The sequence below is a fragment of the Salmo trutta genome, chromosome 20, assembly GCF_901001165.1.
Source record: "Salmo trutta chromosome 20, fSalTru1.1, whole genome shotgun sequence".
NCBI lineage: Eukaryota > Metazoa > Chordata > Actinopteri > Salmoniformes > Salmonidae > Salmo > Salmo trutta.
Window position 1 is genome coordinate 34,727,113 of NC_042976.1, and position 27,948 is coordinate 34,755,060.

The window sequence follows — 27,948 nt, forward strand, 5'->3', positions numbered from 1 at the left end:
CCTAATGATGGAGGTGATGTCACCTCTGGACCGGAGTGTGAGTGTGATCAAACTGTCTGTGTGCTGTGAGGGGCCTGGTCACACACACACACACACACACACACACACACACACACACACACACACACACACACACACACACACACACACTGCTGTCTTGTTAAGAGGAGCACACCGAACACAATCCAGTGTGTTCCATGGAATACATAGAAAACCACCAGTGTGTCACCCACTTGAATAGGTTGAGTACATTTTTTTTAAAGAGTCTTTATAACATATCCTTTGTAAGAGTCTTCATAACATATCCTTAATGAGAGTCGTTGGACGGTATGTAGAGGATATAGAGGATTTGTTTCTTTTGATACTGACTGCATTAACTATCATCCACTTCTTGAATGGACGCAATACATTCTAGCATCACAGTGCATAATAACCATTTTATATTGTATAGCAACCTTCATGAATTTCCAGTCTTATTGCATGGCAACTCCCTACTGTAATACAACCTCCTGTTTCTCCTGCTTCCAGCCACCCCAACGACGAAAAGGAGGGCCTCTTCCATCGCAACCACTCTAGTAACAGCCTTCAAGGCAGCTTCTACCACAACCACGTTCCCAACACTGCGCTGCCCCTTGTGGCCGATGACCATGCAGTAGTCCACCACCACCACCTTGACAACAAAGCACCAGACCATGACAAAGAGGTGTTTGTGAGCTTGTTTATGAGTGGCGTGGGCAAAGTGTTGCTTTTTTGTTTAGTCTTGTGCTCATCTATAGGCTGGAGTGGAGATGTATGTTTAAAGGCCCAATACAACTGTTTTTATCTCAATATCAAATGATTTCTGGGTACAAATTAAGTACCTTACAGTGATTTTTTTTTTTTATTCAAATTTTCAAAAAGAAACAAGAATAGCTTCTTAGCAAAGAGCCATTTTTCAAGCAACATTTCTCTAGGACTGTCTGGGAGTCGTATGAGTGGGGAGTGGAAAACTGAAAACAAGCAGCTGTTATTTGTAGAGAGGTTTGGAATTCTCTTATTAGTCTATTAACTCATTTACTGCCTGGTGATGTTACCAGGCAGGCTAAAACTCCATCCTACCAAAACAGGCTGAAATTTCAGGCGGTCGTTTCAGCTCTTACGCTTAAAGGATATTATCATAATTTTCACAATTTCACATTATTATTACAACCTCATAGTGTGGAAGTACAGTATATATAAAACAGAGGAAAATCACATTTTTTGAGTGCGCTGAGCCTTTAAAGCTATTGGTCCGATACGGTTAGCCTTTTGTATATTTGTGTCTGCGTCTTTGTGTCTTAGTTACAAGCCTGAATATTTATTCAGATGGACATAATACACCTTTTCTTGGCTCAATGGCCTTGTCCAATTCCTTTGAAAACAAACGAAGAGTGGTCTGAGTAGATGATTTTAAGTTCTGAGGCACAGAGATATTGCTAAAATTCCACCTTGAAATGGAAATACAATACTGTATGTCATATTAAATTGTTTTCTCCATTGTATAGTACTGTATATCACACACACTGAGTGTACAAAACATTAGGAACACCTGCTATTTCCATGACATGGACTGACCAGGTGAATCCAGGTGAAAGCTATGATCCTTTTTGATGTCACTTGTTAAATCCACTTCAATCATTGTAGATGAAGGGTAGGAGACAGGCTAAAGAAGGATTTGTAATGCTTGAGACAACTGAGACATGGATTATGTATGTGTAGTTTTTCACACTTAGCAGTTTCCATTGTGTATAAAACATGGTCCACCACCCAAAGGAAATCCAGCCAACTTGCCACAACTGTGGAGTCGACATAGGCCAGCATCCCGGTGGAGTGCTTTGGACACTTTATAGAGTCCATGCTCTGATTAATTGAGGCTGTTCTGAGGGCAAAAGGGGTGCAACTCAAAATTAGGAAGGTGTTGCTAATGTTTTGTGCACTCAGTGTAATTAGAGTGTACAAACAAATCTGAGATATGCATCGAGTTCAATAATGCAGCCACAGTGGGACACAGTAAAAAACACAGATATTGCTTGGAATCGGAGACAACAAAAAAACTCCCATTACCCACTCCACCCACATGAGATGAATGATGTTCTTAGTCAGCTTACAGGTGCTCCTTGTTAAAACTTCTTGATGCATTAACTGTGAAACTTTAATGTTCCCCGTGGCTTGAAACTTTGGCAAATTTAAAACGGCTCATAAAAATCTAAAACTCCAGTCGTATTAAAATATTTGAAAGTGATTTTACCATTTCGTACTTTTGTCACTGGCGTTGTGTTGATTTGTGTCTGCTGATGAATGTCAAATTGAACAGTCGTACAGTGTCTAAGTTCAAAACAGTCTGTAAAATTGACAAATGTAGGATTTGGATCAACTAATGCCAAGGAGAAAGCCTGTTGATGTTCTGTGACTGTCTGGCAAAGCTTTTGGTTAGCACAGGCCTTACACAGGCTTAGTATGAAATACATCCTTATGTTTACGCTTCAACTGTTAACATTTTTCTGGTTTGTGACTTCAGAAATCACGTCACCCCCCCCCTGCCGACGGCTCACGATCATCAGATTACCAAACACACAAAACTCTTAGCCAAGATTCCCAAGGACGCCGAAGCAACCGTGGTCTTAGTGGGTAAGCCCAAGGAGTATATATACAATACCAGTCAACAGTTTGGAAACACCTACTCATTACAGGGTTTTTCTTTATTTTTACTATTTTATACATTGTAGAAAAGTAGTGAAGACATAAACAATTAAATAACAGATATGGAAACATGTCGTAACCAAAAAAGTGTTAAACAAAGCAAAATATATTTTATATTTGAGATTCTTCAAAGTAGCCACCCTTTGCCTTGATGACAGCTTTGTACACTCTTGGCATTCTCTCAACCAGTTTCATGAGGTAGTCACCTGTAATGTATGTCAATTAACAGGTGTGCCTTGTTAAAAGTTAATTTGTGGAATTTCATTCCTTCTTAATGCGTTTGAGCCAATTAGTTGTGTTGTGACAAGGTAGGGGTGGTATACAGAAGATATAGGCCTATTTGTTAAAAGACCAAGTCCATATTATAGCAAGAACAGCTCAAATAAGCAAAGAGAAACGACAGTACATCATTACTTTAAGACATGAAGGTCAGTCAATCCGGAAAATGTCAAGAACTTTAAGTTTCTTCAAGTGCAGTCGCAAAAACCATCAAGCGCTATGATGAAACTGGCTCATGAGGACCGCTACAAGAAAGGAAGACCGAGAGTTACCTCTGCTGCAGAGGATAAGGTCATTAGAGTTTACTGCACCTTGGAAATTGCAGCCCAAATAAATGCTTCACAGAGTTCAAGAAACAGACACATCTCAACATCAACTGTTCAGAGGAGACTGCGTGATTCAGGCCCTCATGGTCGAATTGCTGCAAAGGAACCACTACTAAAGGACACCAATAAGAAGAAGATACTTACTTGGGCCAAGAAACACGAGCAATGGATATTAGACCGGTGGAAGTCTGTCCTTTGGTCTGATGAGTCCAAATGTGAGATTTTTGGTTCCAAGCACCGTGTCTTTGTGAGATGCAGAGTAGGTGAATGGATGATCTCCGCATGTGTGGTTCCCACTGTGAAGCATGGAGGAGGAGGTGTGATGGTGCTTTGCTGTTGACAGCGTCAGTGATTTATTCAGAATTCAAGGCACACTTAACCAGCATGGCTACTAAAGCATTCTGCAGCGATACGCCATCTCATCTGGTTTGCGCTTAGTGGGAGGAAAAGCAGTCAACAAGTGCACAGCATATGTGGAAACTCCTTCAAGACTGTTGGAAAAGCATTCCAGGTGAAGCTGGTTGAGAGAATGCCAAATGTGTGCAAAGCTGTCATCAAGGCAAAGGGTGGCTACTTTGAAGAATCTCAAATATAAAATATATTTTGAGTTGTTCAACACTTTTTTGCTTAATACATGATTCCATATGTATTATTTCATAGTTTTGATGTCTTCACTATTATTCTACAATGTAGAAAATAGTAAAATATTAAGACAACCCCTTGAATAGGTGTGTACAAACGTTTTACTAGTACTGTATGTGTGTGTGAAACATGCGTTTGGATGTACTGTACATTTATTTTCAGGGCTACATTTGCCTGTGTAAGCATTGGCTCTGTCTGTTCACATGTCAGCCCTAAGGCGGTGTGTACCAATTGTTAGCATTGAATTAATTTCTAATTGGCACAACTTACCTCTCCACTGACAGTGATGGATGTGTGGTGCAATTTCTCAGGCAAAATGGCTTGCCCAGGAAACACCCATTGGCTGCATTATTAGCCTAGTTTGCCTTCCTTAGCCCTCACCTATTGACCCTTATCTATTAACATTAGCATTGTTTCCAAAGATCCTCAACTGTGTGTCATTCCTCAGGGTGTGTGGAGTTCTTGGAGCAGCCGGCCATGGCCTTCATCAGGCTGAGTGAGGCAGTGCTGCTGGAGTCGGTCCTGGAGGTGCCGGTGCCGGTCCGTTTCCTCTTTGCCCTGCTCGGCCCCGCTCAGTCCAACATGGACTATCACGAGATCGGACGCTCCTTCTCCACCCTGATGTCTGACAAGGTAGCTGACCTGAAAAAAAACATGGGACACAACTTTTCCCACAATTCCTCTCAGCTGTAAATGGTACAAATAGTACAAACATTTAGGTCTGGTTTCCCAGACAGATTCAAAGTCCTGGAAAAAATTGAGGCTAAGTCTGGGTCAGTGAGGTCTTGTAGACCATTGCTCATCTCTTCAAAACATCCCCAGAACTTCCACGAGGTGGCTTACTTCGCGGACGACCGGCAGGACCTGCTGAACGGCATCAATGAGTTCCTGGACTGCAGCATCGTTATCCCCCCGTCGGACGTGGAGGGCAAGGACCTGCTAAAGACGGTAGCCTCCTTCCAGAAGCAGATGCTGCGCAAGAGGAAGGAGAGAGAGAACATTAAGAAGGGCCTGACCCATGCCACCCCCGGGACAGACCAGGAGACCAAAGGTGATCATAATTGTATTTATTTCTTTATTTTGTTTGCAGCCCTTTGGAGTTCCCCAGGAGTAGATTGAAAAACACAGGCTTACTGTATGTGTAACCGTATGTCTGTCTGTCTTTCACTGCACTACAGAGGTGAGCCAGGATGAGCAGGAAGAGGAGGACCAGGAGGTGGACCCCATGAAGCGGTCGGGCATCCCCTTCGGAGGCCTCATCCATGACATCAGGCGACGCTACCCACGCTACGCCAGTGACATCAAGGACGCCTTGGACTCACAGTGCATTGCAGCCGTCATCTTCATCTACTTCGCAGCCCTCTCGCCCACCATCACCTTCGGAGGACTGCTGGGTAAGAGAGCATTGCCGCACATATTTGCTTTCCTTCTACCTCAAGAATGTGATTCAACGACTTTTCAGAACAAACAATGAAATGTTTGCTAGCTGTCCTAAGAGGATGTGTACTCCATAAAGTGCTAGCTAACTAAATAACCAGCTAGCTTGATATAACACCCCATTGCCAAAAATGTTTGCGACAACATAGCTAGCTGTTTTTCACAATTTACTTGTACCTCTACATGTCACTGTAGGTTTTAGATACTGATTAGTTCATTAATATTGTACAATATTCAATAGTGTTCTCATTAACTAGAAAGTAGCTGTATCTGAATGAGAAGAGACATAAAGGAAGTTTAAAAACTACAGCTCAGTCAATATCCTTCCACCTTTCCAATTAAACAGGAGAGAAAACAGAGGGCATGATGGGAGTGTCTGAGCTTATCATCTCCACGGCGACCCTGGGGGTGCTGTTCTCGCTGTTGGCCGGACAGCCCCTGCTCATCATCGGATTCTCAGGACCGCTGCTGGTGTTTGAGGAGGCCTTCTACAAGGTGCCTGACAAGAATCACATTTACAGCAGGGAGATGGTGGACAAGAAATCATCCAAAAATCATGATAATTAAAAGCATTTTAACAAGAGGTCTTAAGAGCGTTAGATATGTGTATCTAATAGGCTACTTCATGTTGCACAGCCTATTTGAAAACACATTATCCCCGGTTCGGAGCCTATTAAATATCTATTTCACTCTTCCATTCTCACTCCCTTTTTTGCCTCTCTTTCTCCCTATCTCTCCCTCTTCCACCCTCAGTTCTGCCAGGCCCAGGGCTTTGAGTACCTGACTGGCCGGGTGTGGATCGGCTTCTGGCTCGTCTTCATAGTGCTGTTGATAGTAGCGGCTGAGGGCAGCTTCTTGGTCAAATACATCTCACCCTTCACCCAGGAGATCTTCGCCTTCCTCATCTCGCTCATCTTCATCTATGAGACCTTCTCGAAGCTCATCAAGGTAAAACCAATGGGCAATGTTTTACATGAGGACAGTCTGAGGGGCTTTGTTGTGCTTTAGAGTAGAATATAAAATAATAGAATACATCAGATGTGGTATTTAGCCTTTTTCCTTCCTCCAGGTATTCCAGGAGCATCCTTTGATGAGAAGCTACCCGCCTGCTCTCAGCCTGCCCGGTATGGACTTCATCAACCCCACAGACCCCGGGGGCCCGGTCCTAAACCAACCCAACACAGCCTTGCTGTCTCTCGTCCTTATGCTTGGCACCTTCTTTGTGGCCTTCTTCCTCAGGAAATTGCGCAATAGTCGCTTCCTGGGCGGGAAGGTAACCTATGGCAGCCATTTTCTCAGAAACCCCTCATTTGTTTTCTCTGGGCTCATTTCAATCAAACGTATAGGTTTTGGTCCAAGTGTTTCTCCCTTACTAATAACAATAACAATGTTATCACAAAATGCAGTATGAATATTGGCTACCTATTTTACACCTATAGTATACAGTATAATCTATACTAGTGACCCTATGATCTGGAGAGTGTTCTGTTTTATCATGTGATCCCCCCCCCCAGGCCAGAAGAATCATCGGAGACTTTGGCATCCCCATCTCCATCCTCTTCTCTGTACTGTTGAGTTACTCCATCCCCGACACTTACACCCAGGTAACCATAACTGCCATTGCCAACACCTACATCCGTAAATGTGACCGACCGGCCTGATTCGGTCTTATGTTGCAAAATTTGAAATTGTGTTTTTTACGGACTCAGAGCTAGAAAATGGTATAGCATACACTGCAGTTGAGGAACAATGGGAAAGTAATTCTGCTTTGAAAGTTGATAAAATGGCCCTTGAATGTTTTGGTACACATACTGGAGAGCTCTTCTTTGTCTACACCCATTCGGCATCGTTCACACCCTCTTAACCTCTCTTGGGGAGGTGGGACAGCCAGTGAAAAATCAGAGCGCCAAATTCAAAACCACAAAATGTCATAATTCAAAGTTCTCAAACATACGACTATTTTACACCATTTTAAAGATACACGTCTCCTTAATGTAACCACATTTCAAAAAGGCTTTACGGCGAAAGCATAAAGTTAGATTAAGTTAGGACAGGTACAACACAAGAAAAACCACACAGCCATTTTCCTAGCAAGGACAGATGTCACAAAAAACAGAAAACCAGCTAAAATTATGCACTAACCTTTGACGATCTTCATCAGATGACACTCCTAGGACATCATGTTACACAATACATGCATTTTTTGTTCGATCAAGTTCATATTTATATCCCAAAACCCCATTTTACATTGGCGCGTGATGTTCAGAAAATATTTTGCCTCCAATACTACCAGTGAATAAGCACAACAATTTACAAAAATACTCATCATAAACGTTCATAAAATATTAAACTGTTATTCAAAGAATTTTAGATGAACATCTCCTTTATGCAACCGCTGTGACAGATTTCAAAAAAGCTTCACGGGGAAAGCACACTTTGCAATAATCTGAGTATGGCGCTCAGAAAACAACACTAGGCAATACAGATACCCGCCATTTTGGAGTCATCTAAAATCATGAATAGCATTAGAAATATTCACTTACCTTTGATGATCTGGAATCCCAGGTCCACAATAAATGTGGTTTTGTTCGATAAAGTCCATAATTTATGTCCAAATAGCTCATAAGCTACTCCAAGTGTAGGAAGCGTGGCCAAAATGTCACGACAAAAAGTCAAAAAAAGTTATATTTACGTTTGTTCAAACATGTCAAACGTTGTATAGCATCTATCTTTAGGGCCTTTTTAACTTAGAACTTCAATAATATTCCAACCGGACGATTCCAGTGTCTTGAAAAACGTTTTGGAACACAGCTAGCCCTCACGTGAACGCGCGCCAATGAACTCATGTGCTTTCCTGAGTCAACAACTTCCAATTTCCTCTGTTCACTCTGTTCACCATAGACGCCTCAAACAACGTTCTAAAGACTGTTGACATCTAGTGGAAGCCTTAGGAAGTGCAAAATGAACCCTAAGTCACTGTGTGTTCGATAGGCAATGACATGAAAGGACTACAAGCACCAGATTTCCCACTTCTTGGTTAGATTTTTCTCAGGTTTTTGCCTGCCATATGAGTTCTGTTATACTCACAGACATCATTCAAACAGTTTTAGAAACGTCAGAGTGTTTTCTATCCAAATCTACTAATAATATGCATATTCTAGTTCCTGGACCCGAGTAGTAGGCCGTTTAATCTGGGTACGTTTTTCGTCCGGCCGTGAAAATACTGTCCCCTACCCAAGAGAGGTTAAGCTTTAGCCCCACCCATCTATGTGAGGCCATGTACTAAACAACCAAAGATTTCAAGACTAAAGGCTAGTTTATACTACGGGTGTGTTCGTGAATTTAATCGGGAGTGCCAGAGTGTTTTTTGGGCGTTGTCAGATCGTCTATTTGTAAATTCAGAGCGTTTTGCTCTCGGAGCGTTCAGAGTGCACACTGGGCGCTCTGGCCGAGGTGGAGGGTTGATTCGAGCGTTCTGCCCTAACAACAGCAGTCAAGCACCCAAGCTAACTGGCTAACGTTTGCTAGCTTGCTAGCTACTTCCAGACACAAATGAGAAAACCGCTCACTCTGACCATTTTACTCGCCCTAGCAGAGATGGTTAGGCTGTTTTTATGTTATCCAGAGCATTGGTGTCTGCAACTGTGCTGCTGGTAACAATTTAATTATGATTTTTGCCAACGTTTACTGACACCGGCCATATTCAACGTGTGTAGAACGTTTGTAAATTTGTCAGTTATTCTGTGCTCTAGCACACAGACTAGAGTGCTCTGAAATCGGAGTAGAAAGCCATAGCGAATTTACCAGCTATGTCTATCGACAGTTGTCACAGTGACATCATGAACATTCTATTTAAATGGTTACTTGCATACTGGAGTATTTTGTTTAGACATGTAGCCTGCTAGCTAACAATGAACCATAATCCCAATTCATAACGTTACTACCCTGCATGAATCTGCAAGTAGCTAACCAACCAGGATCAATGTTAGCTAGCTAACATTAGGCTATAACTAGCAATGCAAATGGCTCTGAGATATTAATATTTCTACACAGATCATACATGTAACGTTAGCCAGCCAGCTAATGTTAGCTGGCTAGCTAACATAGGCTTTAACTTGAAATGAAAATGACTGACAAAATCAGAAAATTTAAATTATCTGAAAATGTAGCTACCTAGACTATCTTACCGTATACATGGATGGACGCTTCACCATCTCTGTCACGGATGCCATGGTTGCCCTTAGTTTGAAGATGTAATCCGGAGGCATATCTGCATATGTGCAATCAAACATCAGAATTTTCTCCGTCTCCTTAGCTATCATAGTGATTTCAAAACTCGGTCCTCCAGACAGAAAGTGGAGAGCAACACTTATGCAGTTCTACTAGGTGATCTCTTTCAAAAAAGCAGGGTTAGAAAGGATTACCTACACATACTGACCAGCTCGTGTTATAGACAGAAGCGTGCTACTTGGCAGACCAATCCGAAATCATCTCTCAGGATGTCCAGCCCACTCATTATCTCAGCCAATCATGGATAGCAGGAAGGTTGCTGACTTTTCCCCTGGTTAAACCAACTAGGCTCATAAATAAACAATATTATTGTATTCGTATTTACAGATGGCTTACAAGTTTGTTATTGAGGCACATGAAAGTTTGCATGTTCCAGAAGGCATTTCTGCCCCCCAAAAACTTTACGTTCAAATGGCTCACCTGTGAAGTAGTGACACGCGACATATGCCTAGTTTCCTGAAACGAGTCACATATCTAAAGGCTCCACTACCTACATCCCTGATAACTACACAAACTCACATACCCGTAACATACACATTGAACATTTAAACAAAGTCATTCACAACAAACTCTCTGTTCTTACTCATTATAATTTTGCCCTGACTGATCTTGTTTCTGTTGCCTGTGATTTTACAGAAGCTAAATGTACCATCTGGTTTCTCGGTCACGTCTCCTGACAAGCGGGGCTGGTTGATCAGTCCATTCGGTGACAAGAAGCCCTTTCCCTTGTGGATGATGGGGGCTTCGGTGGTGCCCGCCCTCCTTGTCTTCATCCTCATCTTCATGGAGACACAGATCACCTCGTAAGTGCTGCCTGTTGCTATGGTAACATGTGTCACTTTAGAAGTGAAGAGGGTCAATTACCATGGTTATGCCAGTCACATTTGTTAGACTAGATAAAAAAAAATACAATTTTATTGGTCACGTACACATGATTAGCAGATGTTATTGCGAGTGTAGCGAAATGCTTGTGCTTCTAGTTCCGACAGTGCAGCAATATCTAACATGTAATCTAACAGTTCCACAACAACTACCTAATACACACTAATCTAAATAAAGGAAGAAGATTATATATAAATGGATGAGCAAAGACAGAGTGGTATAGGTAAGATGCAATAGGTGGTATAAAATACAATATAAACATAAGATGAGTAATGCAAGATATGTAAACATTATTAAAGTGACTAGTGATCCATTTATTAAAGTGGCCAATGATTTCAAGTCTGTATGTAGGCAGCAGCCTCTCTGTGTTAGTGATGGCTGTTTTTCAGTCTCTCGGTCCCAGCTTTGATGCACCTGTACTGACCTCGCCTTCTGGATGATAACGGGGTGAACAGGCAGTGGCTCGGATAGTTGTTATCCTTGATGATCTTTTTGGCCTTCCTGTAACATCAGGTGCTGTAGGTGTCCTGGAGGGCAGGTAGTTTGCCCCTGGTGGATGCGTTGTGCAATCCGCACCACCCTCTGGAGAGCCTTGCGGTTGTGGGCGGTGCAGTTGCCGTACCAGGCGGTGATGCAGCCCGACAAGATGCTCTCAATTGTGCATCTGTAAAGGTTTGTGAGGGTTTTAGGTGCCAAGCCAAATTTCTTCAGCCTCCTGAGGTTGAAAAGGCGCTGTTGTACCTTCACCACACTGTCTGTGTGGGTGGACCATTTCTGTTTGTCAGTGGTGTGTACGCCGAGGAACTTAAAACTTTCCACCTTCTCCACTGCTGTCCCGTCAATGTGGATAGGGGGGTGCTCCCTCTGCTGTTTTCTGAAGTCCATGATCATCTCCTTTGTTTTGTTGACATTGAGTGAGAGGTTGTTTTGCTGACACCACACTCCAAGTGCCCTAACCTCCTCCTTGTAGGCTGTCTCATCATTGTTGGTAATCAAACCTACTACTGTTGTGTCATCTGCAAACTTGATGATTGAGTTGGAGGCGTGCATGGCCACGCAGTCATGAGTGAACTGGGAGTACAGGAGGGGGCTGAGCACACACCCTTGTGGGACCCCAGTTTTGAGGATCAGCGAAGTGGAGATGTTGTTTCCTACCTTCACCACCTTCGGGCGGCCCATCAGGAAGTCCAGGACCTAATTTCACAGAGCGGGGTTGAGACCCAGGGCTCTAGCTTAATGATGAGCTTGGAGGGTACTATGGTATTGAATGCTGAGCTATAGTCAATGAACAGCATTCTTACATAGGTATTCCTCTTGTTCATATGGGATAGGGCAGTATGCAGTGTTACGTCTGTGGACCTATTGGGGTGGTAAGCAAATTTAAGTGGTTCTAGGGTAACATGATCCTTGACCAACCTCTCAAAGCACTTCATGATGACAGAAGTCGGTGCTACGGGGCAATAGTAATTTAGTTCAGTTACCTTTGCCTTCTTTGGTACAGGACCAATGGTGGCCATCTTGAAGCATGTGGGGACAGCAGACTGGGATAGGGTGAGATTGAATACGTCCGTAAACACACCAGCCAGCTGGTCTGCGCATGCTCTGAGGACACGGCTAGGGATGCCGTCTGGGCGATGAGGATATATGTTAGGTTGCGATGAGGATATATGTTGTCTCATACGTGCTGGTTGGGTAACCATGGTGATATCAGTGTAGGGGTTGCTATCGAGAAACCAGTTATAGGTAGGATGATGTTGTGGAGCAAATCTATAAACAGAGTTGGAGGTACTGCAAGTTCAGCAATGTCAACTATCAATTGGCTGCAGGCTATAATGATTAACCAACTGACATCTGTTCCTTCTCTGGCATTTACCAATCACATTGGAGTAGAGTGAAGATTACTGACTTTATATCACAGGCACAATACTAAACAAATAAGAACATGAACATAGTGCTTGTTTCTACATGTGGTGACCTGGGCTGCATACATGTACTGGGGGTTTTGTGTGTGTGTGTGTGTGTACATACATGTGATTTTGCACATATGTGTTTGTGCATGTATGTGTAAACATGCATGTGGATGCATGTGTGAATGTATGTATACAGGTGTGTGTGATTTACACCTTCCTTACCCATTCCTTACCCCCCTCTCTTTACTCTCCCCCCATCCTCCCATCCTAGACTAATCGTCAGCAAGAAGGAGCGTCGCCTGGTCAAGGGATCGGGCTTCCACCTGGACCTGCTGCTCATTGTCACACTGGGCGCCATGTGCCCTCTGTTAGGCCTGCCCTGGCTCACAGCCGCCACTGTGCGCTCTGTCACGCATGTCAACGCCCTTACTGTCATGAGCAAGGCCACGGCACCTGGCGAGAAGCCTATGATCCAGGAGGTGAAGGAGCAGCGGGTGACTGGCCTGGTAGTTGCCGTGCTCGTGGGTGAGGAGGATGCTGTTTTTCTGGAAAGGATTGGCTGTAGGCCCTGGTGTGATGTGAAGGAAGGTGTCATTGATCAAATTCAATTCAAATGTGCTTATAAAGCCCTTTTTACATCAGCAGATGTCACAAAGTGCTTATACAGAAACCCAGCCTAAAACCTCAAACAGCAAGCAATGCAAATGTAGAGGCACCGTGGCTATGAAAAACTCCCTATGAAGGCAGGAACCTAGGAAGAAACCTAGAGAGGAACCAGGCTCTGAGTGGTGGCCAGTCCTCTTCTGGCTGTGCCGGGTGGACATTATAAGAGTACATGGCCATTAAGGCCAGATCGTTTTTCAAGACGTTCAAACGTTCATAAATGACCAGTAGGGTCAAATAATAATCACAGTGGTTGTAGAGGGTGCAACAGGTCAGCACCTCAGGACTAAATGTCAGTTGGCTTTTCATAGCCAAGCATTCAGAGGTCGAGACAGCAGGTGCGGTAGAGAGAGAGAGAGAGGGGGGAAGGAGGGAGCGAGAGAGAGAGGGTCGAAAATAGCAGGTCTGGGACAAGATAGCACGTCCGGTGAACAGGTCAGAATTCCATAGTCGCATTCAGAACAGTTGAAACTGGAGCAGCAGCACCACAAAGTAGCACGTCTGGTGAACAGGTTAGGGTTCCATAGCCACAGGCAAAACAGCAAAAACTGGATCAACAGCACAAACAGGTGGACTGGGGACAGCCAGGAGTCATCAGGCCAGGTAGTCCTGAGGCATGGTCCTAGGGCTCAGGTCCTCTGACAGAGAGACAGATAGAGAGATGGGAGAATTAGAGAGCATACTTAAGTTCACACAGGACACCAGATAAGACAGGAAAAATTCACGAGATAGGACAGACTGACCCTTGCGTCCCAGCACATACACTATTACAGCATAGCTACTGAAGGCTGAGATAGGGGTGGGGGTCGGGGGACACTGTGGTCCTGTCCGACGATACCCCCAGACAGGGCCAACCAGGCAGGATATAACCCCACTTAGCCAAAGCACAGTCCCACACCACTAGAGGGATATCAATAGATCACCAACTTACTACCCTGAGACAAGGCTGAGTATACGGTGAGGGAAAAAAGTATTTGATCCCCTGCTGATTTTGTACATTTGCCCACAGACAAAGAAATGATCAGTCGATAATTTTAATGGTAGGTTTATTTGAACAGTGAGAGACAGAATAACAACAACAAAAAATCCAGAAGAACACATGTAAAAAATGTTATAAATTGATTTGCATTTTAATGAGGGAAATAAGTATTTGACCCCCTCTCAAGCAGAAAGATTTCTGGCTCCCAGGTGTCTTTTATACAGGTAACGAGCTGAGATTAGGAGCACACTCTTAAAGGGAGTGCTCCTAACCGCAGCTTGTTACCTGTAAAAAAGACACCTGTCCACAGAAGCAATCAATCAATCAGATTCCAAACTCTCCACCATGGGCAAGACCAAAGAGCTCTCCAAGGATGTCAGGGACAAGACTGTAGACCTACACAAGGCTGGAATGGGCTACAAGACCATCGCCAAGCACCTTTGTGAGAAGGTGACAACAGTTGGTGCGATTATTCGCAAATGGAAGAAACACAAAATAACTGTCAATATCCCTCGGCCTGGGGCTCCATGCAAGATCTCACCTCGTGGAGTTGCAATGATCATGAGAACGGTGAGGAATCAGCCCAGAACTACACGGGAGGATCTTGTCAATGATCTCAAGGCAGCTGGGACCATAGTCACCAAGAAAACAATTGGTAACACACTACGCCGTGAAGGACTGAAATCCTGCAGCGCCCGCAATGTCCCCCTGCTCAAGAAAGCACATATACATACCCGTCTGAAGTTTGCCAATGAACATCTGAATGATTCAGAGGACAACTGGGTGAAAGTGTTGTGGTCAGATGAGACCAAAATGGAGCTCTTTGGCATCAACTCAACTCGCCGTGTTTGGAGCAGGCGGAATGCTGCCTATGACCCCAAGAACACCATCCCTACCGTCAAACATGGAGGTGGAAACATTATGCTTTGGGGGTGTTTTTCTGCTAAGGGGACAGGACAACTTCACCGCATCAAAGGGACGATGGACGGGGCCATGTACCATCAAATCTTGGGTGAGATGCTCCTTCCCTCAGCCAGGGCTTTGAAAATGGGTCGTGGATGGGTCTTCCAGCATGACGATGACCCAAAACACACGGCCAAGGCAACAAACGAGTGGCTCAAGAAGAAGCACATTAAGGTCCTGGAGTGTCCAGTCTCCAGACCTCAATCCCATAGAAAATCTGTGGAGTGAGCTGAAGGTTCGAGTTGCCAAACGTCAGCCTTGAAACCTTAATGACTTGGAGAAGATCTGCAAAGAGGAGTGGGACAAAATCCCTCCTGTGATGTGTACAAACCTGGTGGCCAACTACAAGAAACGTCTGACCTCTGTGATTGCCAACAAGGGTTTTGCCACCAAGTACTAAGTCTTGTTTTGCAGAGGGGTCAAATACTTATTTCCCTCATTAAAATGCAAATAAATTTAGAACATTTTTGACATGCGTTTTTCTGGATTTTTTGTTGTTATTCTGTCTCTCACTGTTCAAATAAACCTACCATTAAAATGATAGACTGATCATTTCTTTGTAAGTGGGCAAATGTACAAAATCAGCAGGGGATCAAATACTTTTTTCCCTCACTGTAGTCCACTAAGATCTTCTCCACCGCACAAGCCAGAGGGGCTGCAAAACCAGACAGGATGATCACGTCAGTGACTCAACCCACTCAAGTCGAGTATAGCGAAAAAGCCTGGCACGACATGACGCACTCCTCCTAGGGATGGCATGGAAAACCACTAGTAAGCCAGTGACTTAGCCCCTATAATAGGGTCAGAGGCAGAGAATCCCAGTGGAGAAAGGGGAGCCGGCCAGGCAGACAACAGGGGCGGTTCGTCACTCCAGTCCATTGCCGTTCACCTTCACACCCCTTGGTCAGACTAAACTCAATCATAGGACCTACTGAAGAGATGAGTCTAAAGTAAAGATTAGAGTTTTAGAGAGAGAGAGTTAGAGTTTTAGAGAGAGAGAGAGAGAGTTAGAGTTTTAGAGAGAGAGAGAGAGAGAGAGAGAGAGAGTTTTAGAGAGAGAAAGAGAGAGAGAGAGAGAGAGTTTTAGAGAGAGTTTTAGAGAGTTAGAGTTTTAGAGAGAGAGAGAGAGAGTTTTAGAGAGTTAGAGAGAGAGAGAGAGAGAGAGAGAGAGAGAGAGTTTTAGAGAGTTAGAGTTTTAGAGAGAGAGAGAGAGTTAGAGTTTTAGAGAGAGAGAGAGAGTTAGAGTTTTAGAGAGTTAGAGTTAGAGTTTTAGAGAGAGAGAGAGAGTTAGAGTTTTAGAGAGTTAGAGTTAGAGTTTTAGAGAGAGAGAGAGAGTTAGAGTTTTAGAGAGTTAGAGTTAGAGTTTTAGAGAGAGAGAGAGAGTTAGAGTTTTAGAGAGAGAGAGTTAGAGTTAGAGTTTTAGAGAGTTAGAATTTTAGAGAGTTAGAGTTTTAGAGAGAGAGAGAGAGTTAGAGAGTTAGAGTTAGAGTTTTAGAGAGAGAGAGTTAGAATTAGAGTTTTAGAGAGAGAGAGTTAGAGTTAGAGTTTTAGAGAGAGAGAGAGTTAGAGTTTTAGAGAGAGAGAGAGTTAGAGTTTTAGAGAGAGAGAGAGTTAGAGTTAGAGTTAGAGTTTTAGAGAGTTAGAGTTTTAGAGAGTTAGAGTTAGAGTTTGAGAGAGAGAGAGAGAGTTAGAGAGTTAGAGTTTTAGAGAGAGAGAGTTAGAGTTTTAGAGAGAGAGTTAGAGTTTTAGAGAGAGAGAGTTAGAGTTAGAGTTTTAGAGAGAGAGAGAGTTAGAGTTTTAGAGAGAGAGAGAGTTAGAGTTTTAGAGAGAGAGAGTTAGAGTTTTAGAGAGAGTTAGAGTTTTAGAGAGAGAGAGAGTTAGAGTTTTAGAGAGAGAGAGAGTTAGAGTTTTAGAGAGTTAGAGTTTTAGAGAGTTAGAGTTTTAGAGAGTTAGAGTTAGAGTTTTAGAGAGTTAGAGTTAGAGTTTTAGAGAGAGAGAGAGTTAGAGTTTTAGAGAGAGAGAGAGAGTTAGAGTTAGAGTTTTAGAGAGTTAGAGTTTTAGAGAGTTAGAGTTAGAGTTTTAGAGAGAGAGTTAGAGAGTTAGAGTTTTAGAGAGAGAGTTAGAGAGTTAGAGAGTTAGAGTTAGAGTTTTAGAGAGAGAGAGTTAGAGTTTTAGAGAGAGAGAGAGTTAGAGTTAGAGTTTTAGAGAGAGAGAGAGTTAGAGTTAGAGTTTTAGAGAGAGAGTTAGAGTTAGAGTTTTAGAGAGAGAGAGAGTTAGAGAGTTAGAGTTAGAGTTAGAGTTAGAGTTTTAGAGAGTTAGAGTTAGAGTTTTAGAGAGTTAGAGTTAGAGTTTTAGAGAGTTAGAGTTAGAGTTTTAGAGAGTTAGAGTTAGAGTTTTAGAGAGAGAGAGTTAGAGTTAGAGTTTTAGAGAGAGAGAGTTAGAGTTTTAGAGAGTTAGAGTTAGAGTTTTAGAGAGAGTTAGAGAGTTAGAGTTTTAGAGAGTTAGAGTTTTAGAGAGAGTTAGAGTTAGAGTTTTAGAGAGAGAGAGTTAGTTTTAGAGAGAGAGAGTTAGAGTTTTAGAGAGAGAGAGTTAGAGTTTTATAGAGAGAGAGTTAGAGTTTTAGAGAGTTAGAGTTTTAGAGAGAGAGAGTTAGAGTTAGAGAGTTAGAGTTTTAGAGAGAGAGAGTTAGAGTTAGAGTTTTAGAGAGAGAGAGTTAGAGTTAGAGTTAGAGTTTTAGAGAGAGAGAGTTAGAGTTTTAGAGAGAGAGAGTTAGAGAGAGAGTTAGAGTTTTAGAGAGAGAGAGTTAGAGTTAGAGTTTTAGAGAGAGCGAGTTAGAGTTTTAGAGAGAGAGAGTTAGAGTTTTAGAGAGAGAGAGTTAGAGTTTTAGAGAGAGAGAGAGTTAGAGTTAGAGTTTTAGAGAGAGAGAGTTAGAGTTAGAGTTTTAGAGAGAGAGAGTTAGAGAGAGAGAGTTAGTTAGAGTTAGAGTTTTAGAGAGAGAGAGTTAGAGAGAGAGAGTTAAAGTTAGAGTTTTAGAGAGAGAGAGTTAGAGAGTTTAAATTCACACAGGACACCGGATAAGACAGGAGAAATACTCCAGATACACCAGACTGACCCTAGCCCCCGAGACACAAACTATGGCAGCATAAAAACTGGAGGCTGAGACAGGAAGGGTCAGGAGACACTGTGGCCCCGTCCAAGGAAGCTTGGATCGGGTTTGGGTATTTTTTTAATACCATGGAGGTAATTTGTTGTGACAAATGTTTTTTGTTTTTAAAAGGTGTGACTGCATCTAGGGTAATACGCAAGGTTAAATTTAGGTTAGGTGGTTAACAGATTTTTTTACTCTACGTCTTTGGGTTGGTGGAGGGAGTCTGGAAGGGCATCTAGGAATCTTTTGGTTGTCCGAGAATTTATAGCACAGCTTTTGATAATCCTTGGTTGGGGTCTGATCAGATTATTTGTTGCGATTGCAAACATAAGATATTGGTCCGAAATTCCAGGATTATGAGGAAAAACGTTTAGAGCCACAATATGTATTCCATGGGACAAAAATAGATCCAGGGTATGACTGTTGCAAGGCGTAGGTCCGGAGACATGTTGGACAAAACCCACTGAGTCGATAAAGGCTCCAAAAGCATTTTGTAGTGGGTTTGTGGACTTTTCCATGTGAATATTGAAGTCACCAAAAATGTGAATATTATCTGCAATGACTACAAGGTCCGATAGAAATTCAGGGAACTCCGTGAGGAACGCTGTATATGGGCCAGTAATCCTGTAAACAGTAACTATAAAAAGTGATTGAGTAGACTGCATAGATTTTATGACTAGAATCTAAAAAGACGGACGCAGTAATTTTGTACTGACATTTGTTGTTGTAAATGTTAGCAACACCTCCGCCTTTGCGGGATGCACAGGGGATATGGTCACTAGTGTATCCCAGAGAATCTTGTAAGGTGTACTGTACTGTTGCACTCAGAAATGTAACATGGACAGCAAACTAAGAAATAGGAAAATAAACAGTCAATGGTTGATAAGGAATATATTATAATATCATTGGTGTAGTTTATCTGTGTTTATAGCTTTCTCTGTGGTTAAACCTGCAGTGGCTTGCGAAAGTATTCACCCCCCTTGGCATTTTTCCTATTTTGTTGCCTTGCAACCTGGAATTAAAATAGATTTTGGGGTGGTTTGTATCATTTGATTTACACAACATGCCTTTGAAGATGCAAAATAGTTTTTATTGTGAAACAAACAAGAAATAACACAAAAAAACTGAAAACTTAAGCGTGCATAACTATTCACCCCCCAAAAGTCAATACTTTGTAGAGACACCTTTTGCAGCAATTACAGCTGCAAGTCTCTCAGATATTTTTTTTTTATAACCCAAGCCTGATCTGTACTTCTCAACAACTTTGTCCCTGACCTGTTTGGAGAGCTCTTTGGTCTTCGTGGTGCCGCTTGCTTGGTGATGCCCCTTGTTTAGTGGTGTTGCAGACTCTGGGGCCTTTCAGAACAGGTGTATATATACTGAGATCATGTGACAGATCATGTGACACTTAGATTGTACACAGGTGGACTAATTATGTGACTTCTGAAGGTAATTGGTTGCACCAGATCTTATTTAGGGGCTACATAGCAAAGGGGTTGAATACATATGCACGCACCACTTTCCTGTTTTTTTTATTTATTTATTTTATAATTTTTTGAAACAAGTAAATTTGTTCACTTCACCAATTTGGACTATTTTGTATATGTCCATTACATGAAATCCAAATAAAAAATCAATTTAAATTACAGGTTGTTATGCAACAAAATAGGAAAAACGCCAAGGGGAATGAATGCTTTTGCAAGGTACTGTAACAGACCTTGTACTTACGTTCTTGTTTGGTGTTACACCAGAACTAATCACTCGTGGACAGACTACTTAAATATAACCAGATTTGACTTCCGGGTTAACCGAGATTACAGCTGAACTGGCTCAGCCGATCTGAATTCAACCAACCTACAGATCCCAATGTGACCTGGATCTCACACATTTGACCTTTCACCTTTGACTTGTGTTTTCCTAAGGTATGTCTATCGTGATGACGGACGTGCTCCGTAACATCCCATTGGCCGTGCTGTTCGGGATCTTCCTCTACATGGGCGTCACGTCGATCACCGGCATCCAGCTCTACGAGCGCATCACACTCATGTTCACGCCCGCCAAGCACCACCCCGACCACATATACGTGACCAAGGTGAGCCCAATAGCAGAATATGATGGAGAGTCTACTCGACATCTGTTTTTGTTATAGATTTGTGCCCAATCTATTTTGGTATCCTGGTTTTGCATGTTTGTTTGTGAGTTTATTTGTGCATGACTTGAGTGGGATTGTGTGTGTGGACTTACTTTGCAATCAAATGATAAAAAAGGATGAAGTTGACCATAGACATTGATCTAATGTCGGTATTGCAATAGGTATGTTTTTGATCCGTGTCTGGTCAGGTGCAGGCTGTCAATGTTAGTGAAAGACAGAAGGGGATCCACCCACTAGATGGAGCTCAATCCATCTAATTATATATATTTTTCTTACCTTTATTAAACTAGGCAAGTCAGTTAAGAACAAATTCTTATTTGCAATGACAGCCAATCAGGGAACAGTGTGTTTAACTGCCTTGTTCAGGGGAAGAATGACATATTTTTTTTCCTTGTCAGCTCAGGGATTTGATCCAGCAACCTTTTGGTTACTGGCCCAACACTCTCACCACTAGGCTACCTGCTGCCCCGCTATATAATCATTTCCATAGGTAGGGTAGCAAATCTTAAATCGGTGACAGGATGGGGTTGAATTATGCCAGAGTCAAAGACAGTTATATAACATGTATTTACATTGAGTGTACAAAAAAACATTATGAACACCTGCTCTTTTCATGACATAGACTGACCAAGTAAATCCAGGTGAAAGCTATGATCCCTTATTGATGTCACTTGTTAAATCCGCTTCAATCAGTGTAGATGGAGAGACAGGTTAAAAAAGGATTTTTAAGCCTTGAGACAATTGAGACATGGATTGTGCATGTGTGCCATTCATGGGCAAGACAAAATATTTGTCCCTTGGAACGGAGTATGGTAGTAGGTGCCACGCGCCCTGGTTTCAGTGTGTCAAGAACTGCAACTCTGCTGGGTTTTTCGCAATCAACAGTTTCCTGTGTGTATGAAGAATGGTCCATCACACAAAGGACATCCAGACAAATTGACACAGTTGTGGGAAGCATTGGAGTCAACATGGGCCAGCATCCCTGTGGAATGCTTTTGACACCTTGTAGAGTCCATGCCCCGACGAATGTGTTCCTAATGTTTTGTACACTCAGTGTCTGTCACATCTCTATGAACAGTATGTGTTAATTGGCCTGCCCAGAACATTATTCCTAAACAAATGAATATAAAATATGAATTCAATTTATTTCAATTATGGGTAACGCTGTACTTAAAGTCTGCAGGTATGATGCATTGTAAGACTTGTCATAAGCATGTATAAGCCCATTTACATTTTTGTGTGTGCGTGGGCCGCAGGTGAAGACATGGCGTATGAATATGTTCACCATCATCCAGCTGGCCTGCATCGTGCTACTGTGGGTGGTCAAGTCGACCGTGGCCTCACTCGCCTTCCCCTTCATCCTCATCCTGACCGTGCCGCTCCGCCGCCTCATCCTCTCCCGGATCTTTGAGGAGCGTGAGCTTCAGGCGGTAGGTGGACATTCCTGGAATTCTCTGAATTCAGGCACAATCATCTGGTCCAGGCAACATTGGGTCACACGTTACAAATAATAACACGGATGTCCTGTATTCGCATGGGGATTTTTGTTTATTTGTGAAATGTGCATGCTACACAGTACTTTAATTCAGTTAACAATACAATTTTAAAATGTTTATCTCCTCGAAGTCAGGCCTCTAAACCTCTATATGAGGTTTAGAAACCTGGTCTCTATATGATCTTAATGAAAGCAGGATGCAGGGGTCCTGGAGAACGGACTTGATCAAAACACAGAGGATAATAGTGTGTGTGTGTGTGTGTGAGAGACAATGACAGAATTGTGGGTTAGATTCCTGGGACCAGCCACATGTAAAATGTATGCACGCATGACTGTAAATCGCTTTGGATTAAAATGTCTGCTAAATGACTATTATTCTATTATTGTTTCACTATATTGGCCAAAGCATCAAGACACTATGAATGAAGATTCTGATGACATCCCAACATCTCTCGCTCTTACAGCTCGACGGGGAAAATGAGGACTCCCCCAACTTTGACGAGGATGGTCGGGACGAGTATAATGAGATTCACATGCTTGTGTAGACACGTCACACGGGTAGGCCCAATAGGCTCTCTCCATCTTCCAATCACGAGCATGCTTCTTATTACGTCCGGGAGCTGTGTCTTGAAAACACTCAGATGATGGTAGGATTTTCGTCCAACAGAGAAACCTTATGTATATATACTGTATAAACATATATTATATGCAAATTCTGCTGTACTTTGATCTAAAAATGATGTAAAGGAATAACCCCACTGTTATAATTTGTTTCTGTTTTTCCTCCTGCAACATAGTTTTTTTCTCTCAAAGAGGTCAGTAGCTCTACTGCCCTACTGTTGCTGAGCGTGTCAGGAATCCTCAAGTGTGTGACATGGACATTGCACCTTTTAAACACAGACCAATAATTCATAAACTCTCGTCCCCACTCAAACCCTGGACATGGGTTCTTCCTCTTCCTTTTAACGGTCAAGCTCTCTACAGGTTCCGGGCGTAAGTGCAATGACAACAACCCCAAGTACTCCAGTAGGTTGGTTTTTCCTCCCAGTGTTGGAGTCCCATTTATTTGGGGCACCAGTGGAATGAACACTGGTTGTATGACAGCCACACTGGTTTCACTGGGAGCCAATACCCCACTGCCTCTTCAGCATAACTGCCTTTTTACCCTTCTTCGTACTGTAGCCATTATCAGTGAACTTCAATGACGACGTTAACCAAACAGGAAGTTCGGCATTCCCTTTTATTTATTTTCACTGTGTGCACTCCCTTTAGTTGTGTGCTCCTCACAGGATACGTTCACCTTTGACCTTTGTGATTCACCTGCACTGACACACCAGTTCCCTGGTCCAATAACAGGAGAAGATACATTCGTTGATCCCCTCTCAATGCAGTTCTCCCTGAAACGAAGATACAGTACATGAGGATTACGTGTGTTTTGGAGAGGTTTACTTTATAAGGTATATTCTGTCCAACAGGCCAATCCAATGATTGTGGATGCATACAAGTAAACACATTGAGATCTGCTGACCTTGAACATGTTTAAATTTTTCGTGACCTTACCGAATTAAATGTTAGCCTACCTATTTACTTTAGTTTGTTAGTTGCCAAAATTGTATGAAGCGATATTGACATATGGGATGCATTCTAAATGCCTGTTAGTTGGAGGAATTTGCAATTATTAACAGTATTCAAAACCTTTGTCAAAGTCACTGGAATTATGCCACAGGTGTCAAATTCACTGTATAGCACCACTGTCATTGTGTACTTCCATGTTCTGTAGGCAACTGTTGGATGTGAAGGGTACTATAGCATCAGGTAAAACTAACCTTTGGAAAGCAAATACATCATTGATCATTGGTTTTGTGTCCCTGTTGTGTACACAAATCATTCAAGTAAATATTTAAAATTATACACACAGGGGGTTCAGAAGTGATTATATACAACTTGGCATGTGTTTAACATGTACAGTGATTGGAATGGACTCTTTTCCCCAAGGTTCAAGTTTATACCCCACACAGAATGTTTGTCTGTCTGTTTAAAATGGACTACGTTATCATGTACTGTGCTGCAGAACCATAGGTTTAAATTGATACACGTGAAGTGGAGACCATGTTTCAAATATTGAAGCGTCTGCTGAAATTCACGAAAAGATGTATTGTATAATATGATACTGCTGTTTTTTTTATTTCTTAAACAGACCCCACTAGAGAAGTGTAACATCACATGTCTTATTGACTCTTGTTGTACAAACACTACACTCTTAGAAAAAAAAAGGTTATTTGCGGAGGGATAGGGTTCTTCCAAGAACGTTTTTTTTTTATCTGAAGATCCCTTTTTGGAAGACAAGGGTTCTTAGAATTTTAAAGGTTCTAGGTAGAACCCTTTCCCTTACAAGGAACTGTTTTTGGAGGAAAGGGTTCTTTGATAATTCTTTAGATGGCAATAAGGATTCTTTGGAAGGCAAGAAGGGTACCTTGGAAGGCAAGGGTTCTTCATAGAACCATATATCATACAGTATTTCCCAGCATGCTCTAGGTAGAACCATATACAGGGGGTTCTATAACGAACACTATATAAAAGATTCGAGGTAGAATCCTCTGCAAAGGGTTCCCCTATGGGGACAATCCGAAGAACCCTACATGGTACTACTACTTAGCACCTTTTTTTCCCTAAGAGTGTAGATACTGGGATTGCAATGGCATGTTGTGTATGGACAACCTGCTTAGCCCTACCATGTGAGACTTATTGAATGTATAGGCCTATATAGTAAGTTTCCAGGAATGTTGTTTTGATAGGCTCTACTTTGTCTGCACTGTCTCTTCTGCTGCTCTGTTAAACTGGAGGTATGCTAGCGTCAACTTGGCTTCTGAAGGAAGGACTTAAGTCAATAGAATCTCAGACCAAAGTGGTCGTGCTTTACTCTGGGCTTGGAGTAATAGACAGCTACTGGCAGTGCGTTTGGCATGTCAAAGGCAAAAGGTATCACAGTTACCATGGCGGCAGACATGAAAATGGTAAGAGGGCAAGGGGAGAAAGCTTCCCCCTCACTCGATGTGAAGTCAAAAGGTCTTTGTTGTTTGAGAACACGGGCTTGCTGGTGTGTTGAGGGCTACCAGAGATCCCCGTGGCCCTGTGGTGGATAGGCCTACACTCAGTAAAACAATCACCCAGTCACTACGAAAAAAGAACGATTTGGAAGAGTGGTTATTATTCAAGATAATAAAAAGGTATAGTGTTGCCACTTTCTTCTGTTCTGTCTGGATTCCTCAAGTTTTGGAGCAGGGACATGAAAAGAAAATAGTTCTAGGCCCGTGAAAAAGGCCTGGCATGTTAGATGTTGGGAATCCACAATGTTTCGTCGCCTGATACCTCCATGGTAGCACAGACCAGACCACCCACCCAAAATCTAGGAATATAGCGTTATTTTTTTAGCCGCTGTTACTTACCCTTCTCTCACTTGAAGTCTCTGGACCTTTTTTTTCTTCATTTGATTGGATGACTAGGACATTTGTGAAGGCATTAAGAAGTACTGTAGACAATCAGAAATGTATGCAATTAGATTACCTGTATATCTTTGTTATGTATCTACCTTCATAAGTAATAAGATAGCACTGCTAACCCTGTGGCAACATCCTATTGTATGTCCAGTTTCTTTAATTTTAATTAATGGGTCATTCCCAACATGTCCTCCAAGTTTGCACCTTGTAATGAATATAAAGTTATAAAGGTGAAGGTCCCCTTTAAAGGGATAGTTCAAGATTTTGGCAATGAAGCTACGAGCTAGTTACCTCAATGCTAACTAACATTAACACAATGACTGGAAGTCTACTGGAACAGTTAGCTCATTGTGCTAATGCTAGTTAGCTTTGACTCACAAAACTACTTTCCTGCATACTGGATGCAGTGACAAAAAATGGTATCCACTAGTTCATCAGACTCTGGGGAAGTAGATTAACGGGCTTATTGTTAGGTAGGTGAATTTGACTTTAATTGACGGTCTTGTGGCATTTAAAGGATTTTCTGCAGCTCACTTGTAATGAAGGACTTATGACATATCCCTCAATGAAGGACCATGTTTTTAGTGTCACTCTTAAGAAGGTGAGTATGGTTTATACATGCTATACCTGTGTTAAAATCAGCCTGAAGCCATGTCACACAAATATAGTGACACACATACACACACACACAAAGATAAGTCTTTCTGCTTTGCAAATGATACCTGATGAAGTGGGGTTTGTCTGTCTGAGAAAAAAAAGTATGAGTTCATTTTATGATAAATTATGAATTACTTTAGCATTAGCAATACTGAAAGATACTTATGTTATGTGGATACTTGAATAGCGGTTCAGCCTGTTATTATTGTAAAGGGGTTTTCAAACTACTGTAAAACAAATTATTTTTTTGTCTGAAAATAAATATTTATGTGTTTCAAATAAATCTTTATGTGTTTCAAATAAATCTATCAAATTTTTATTCAAGACTTATTTAAGAACATAACAATGTATTACAATACTAAGTACCATTATTCAACATACAATATATGGGTATGCAAAAATGTGTGTTTATGAATGTTAAACAGATATCCAACTTACTATTTGCTACGTCTAGTGTGTCTCACGTGAATGTGTATTTTGTGTGTGTGTGTGTGCATTTGTAAGATTTGTCCACCAAGAGGGTTGGCTCTCAGAGCCCAGTGGATGTGGTGATGTGGTCACACAGCAGGGGGAGGAACAGAATGGTGATGATACAAGGCAGAATCAGCAACATCAGGACAGCGAAAGCCGGGTCCTCCACACGCGAGCAGAGTGAGAAGAACATCTGGTGCACCTCTAGGAAGATGTCATCCTTCAGTGAAGGCTCCACACACCTGGTACTGGTGGCCACTTGTTCCACACAGTGCTTCAAAATGATGTAGGAGCTGATGGTGAAAAGGGGAAAAAAACGTAATGTTCCAATTCTCTATTTCTCTCCTGAAGTGGGCATTCACTCACTCCATTCCTTTTAGTGGGGAGTGAACAAGTGCACACTTCAGGAAGAAATGGGAGAGAAATGGGCCGGAGCCACTGTCAAAACAGACTAATAAAAGTTGCATGTACTAAACAGCCTGGACTACTGTGAACCAATCGCTCAAATTTCAGGGTGTAACCGGTTGTTCTGTTCCCCGTGTTAAAGAGACACCACCCTAACACACCATTTAGTTCTCCAGGGCTTGGGCCCTGCAGGCGATGTCAACAGTAATATATGAATTATTACATTGTAATTAATGGGCTAGCACTACATCTTCGCTCTGAACAAACATGTGATGTCGGAGAAATACGAGTGGAGCAGTGTGGCTAGACATGTACACTAGACTACCCCCCCCAAAAAAATGTAATTAGCTCAAACCTGAAGTTACACAAAAAACACTGGAGACAGGAAAAGTCTGACTTTCGAATGACTAAAGGTCATATATCTTTACCTATATAGCCATTAAAAATGGTCATACGCGGCTATACTTAGCCCTTTCCTCTGTTTTCACTCATCAGCCAGGGGATGTGAGCTCAGCCTCCCCCCCAATACAAAATACAATAGGCAGGAAGGCTAGAGACAGGTCAGGCTGTACACCAAACCCCTCTGTTGTAGGGGTACACACACGCACCCTTTAAAGGTTGGCCAGGGACATCTGTGCTGATAGTTGCTAGCTTCCATGCTCTGGTTGAAGTTTGGGAGGCAGTAGCCATGCACGTAGTGGTCGAACGTCAGCCTGTTGCACTGTGCAACGTAGCCTCCCTCGCTAAGCCCTAGAAATAAACAAGAGTTGGTGAAAAGTAAACACATCGTGACAGCAGACCCGTTTATCCCAACTCCCAATCATTACAAAATAAGAGAAAAAAACATCAACCATTCGATAGAACTGAAGATTATAGGTAGTGGGTTGGTGATTTCATGTCCATGGCTGTGTCAACCAAAAATTATGTTTCATATAAATCCCAGACCATTACGGAGCGAGGGAAGAGGCAGTGAAATATTCCACAGTCTCACATGTCTCTTTTAGTACTACTGAATCAGTAGACACTAGTTAGAA

At 42.3% G+C, this 27,948-nt stretch overlaps 1 protein-coding gene across 1 annotated transcript in view; it reads left to right on the forward strand.

Annotated features, from left to right (window-relative positions):
• The window catches only part of LOC115155941 (anion exchange protein 3-like), a 112,043-nt gene extending 85,726 nt beyond the window's left edge, over positions 1-26,317 (forward strand). Inside the window, 15 exon segments of the mRNA XM_029703048.1 lie at positions 529-703; positions 2,537-2,566; positions 2,568-2,646; positions 4,414-4,598; positions 4,788-5,016; positions 5,144-5,359; positions 5,749-5,897; positions 6,156-6,350; positions 6,472-6,675; positions 6,917-7,006; positions 10,329-10,495; positions 12,756-13,009; positions 20,160-20,329; positions 21,646-21,819; positions 22,349-26,317. Coding sequence (XP_029558908.1) covers positions 529-703; positions 2,537-2,566; positions 2,568-2,646; positions 4,414-4,598; positions 4,788-5,016; positions 5,144-5,359; positions 5,749-5,897; positions 6,156-6,350; positions 6,472-6,675; positions 6,917-7,006; positions 10,329-10,495; positions 12,756-13,009; positions 20,160-20,329; positions 21,646-21,819; positions 22,349-22,429 — 2,398 coding nt within the window. The 3' untranslated portion in view covers positions 22,430-26,317.
• The last annotated feature ends 1,631 nt before the right edge of the window (positions 26,318-27,948 follow it).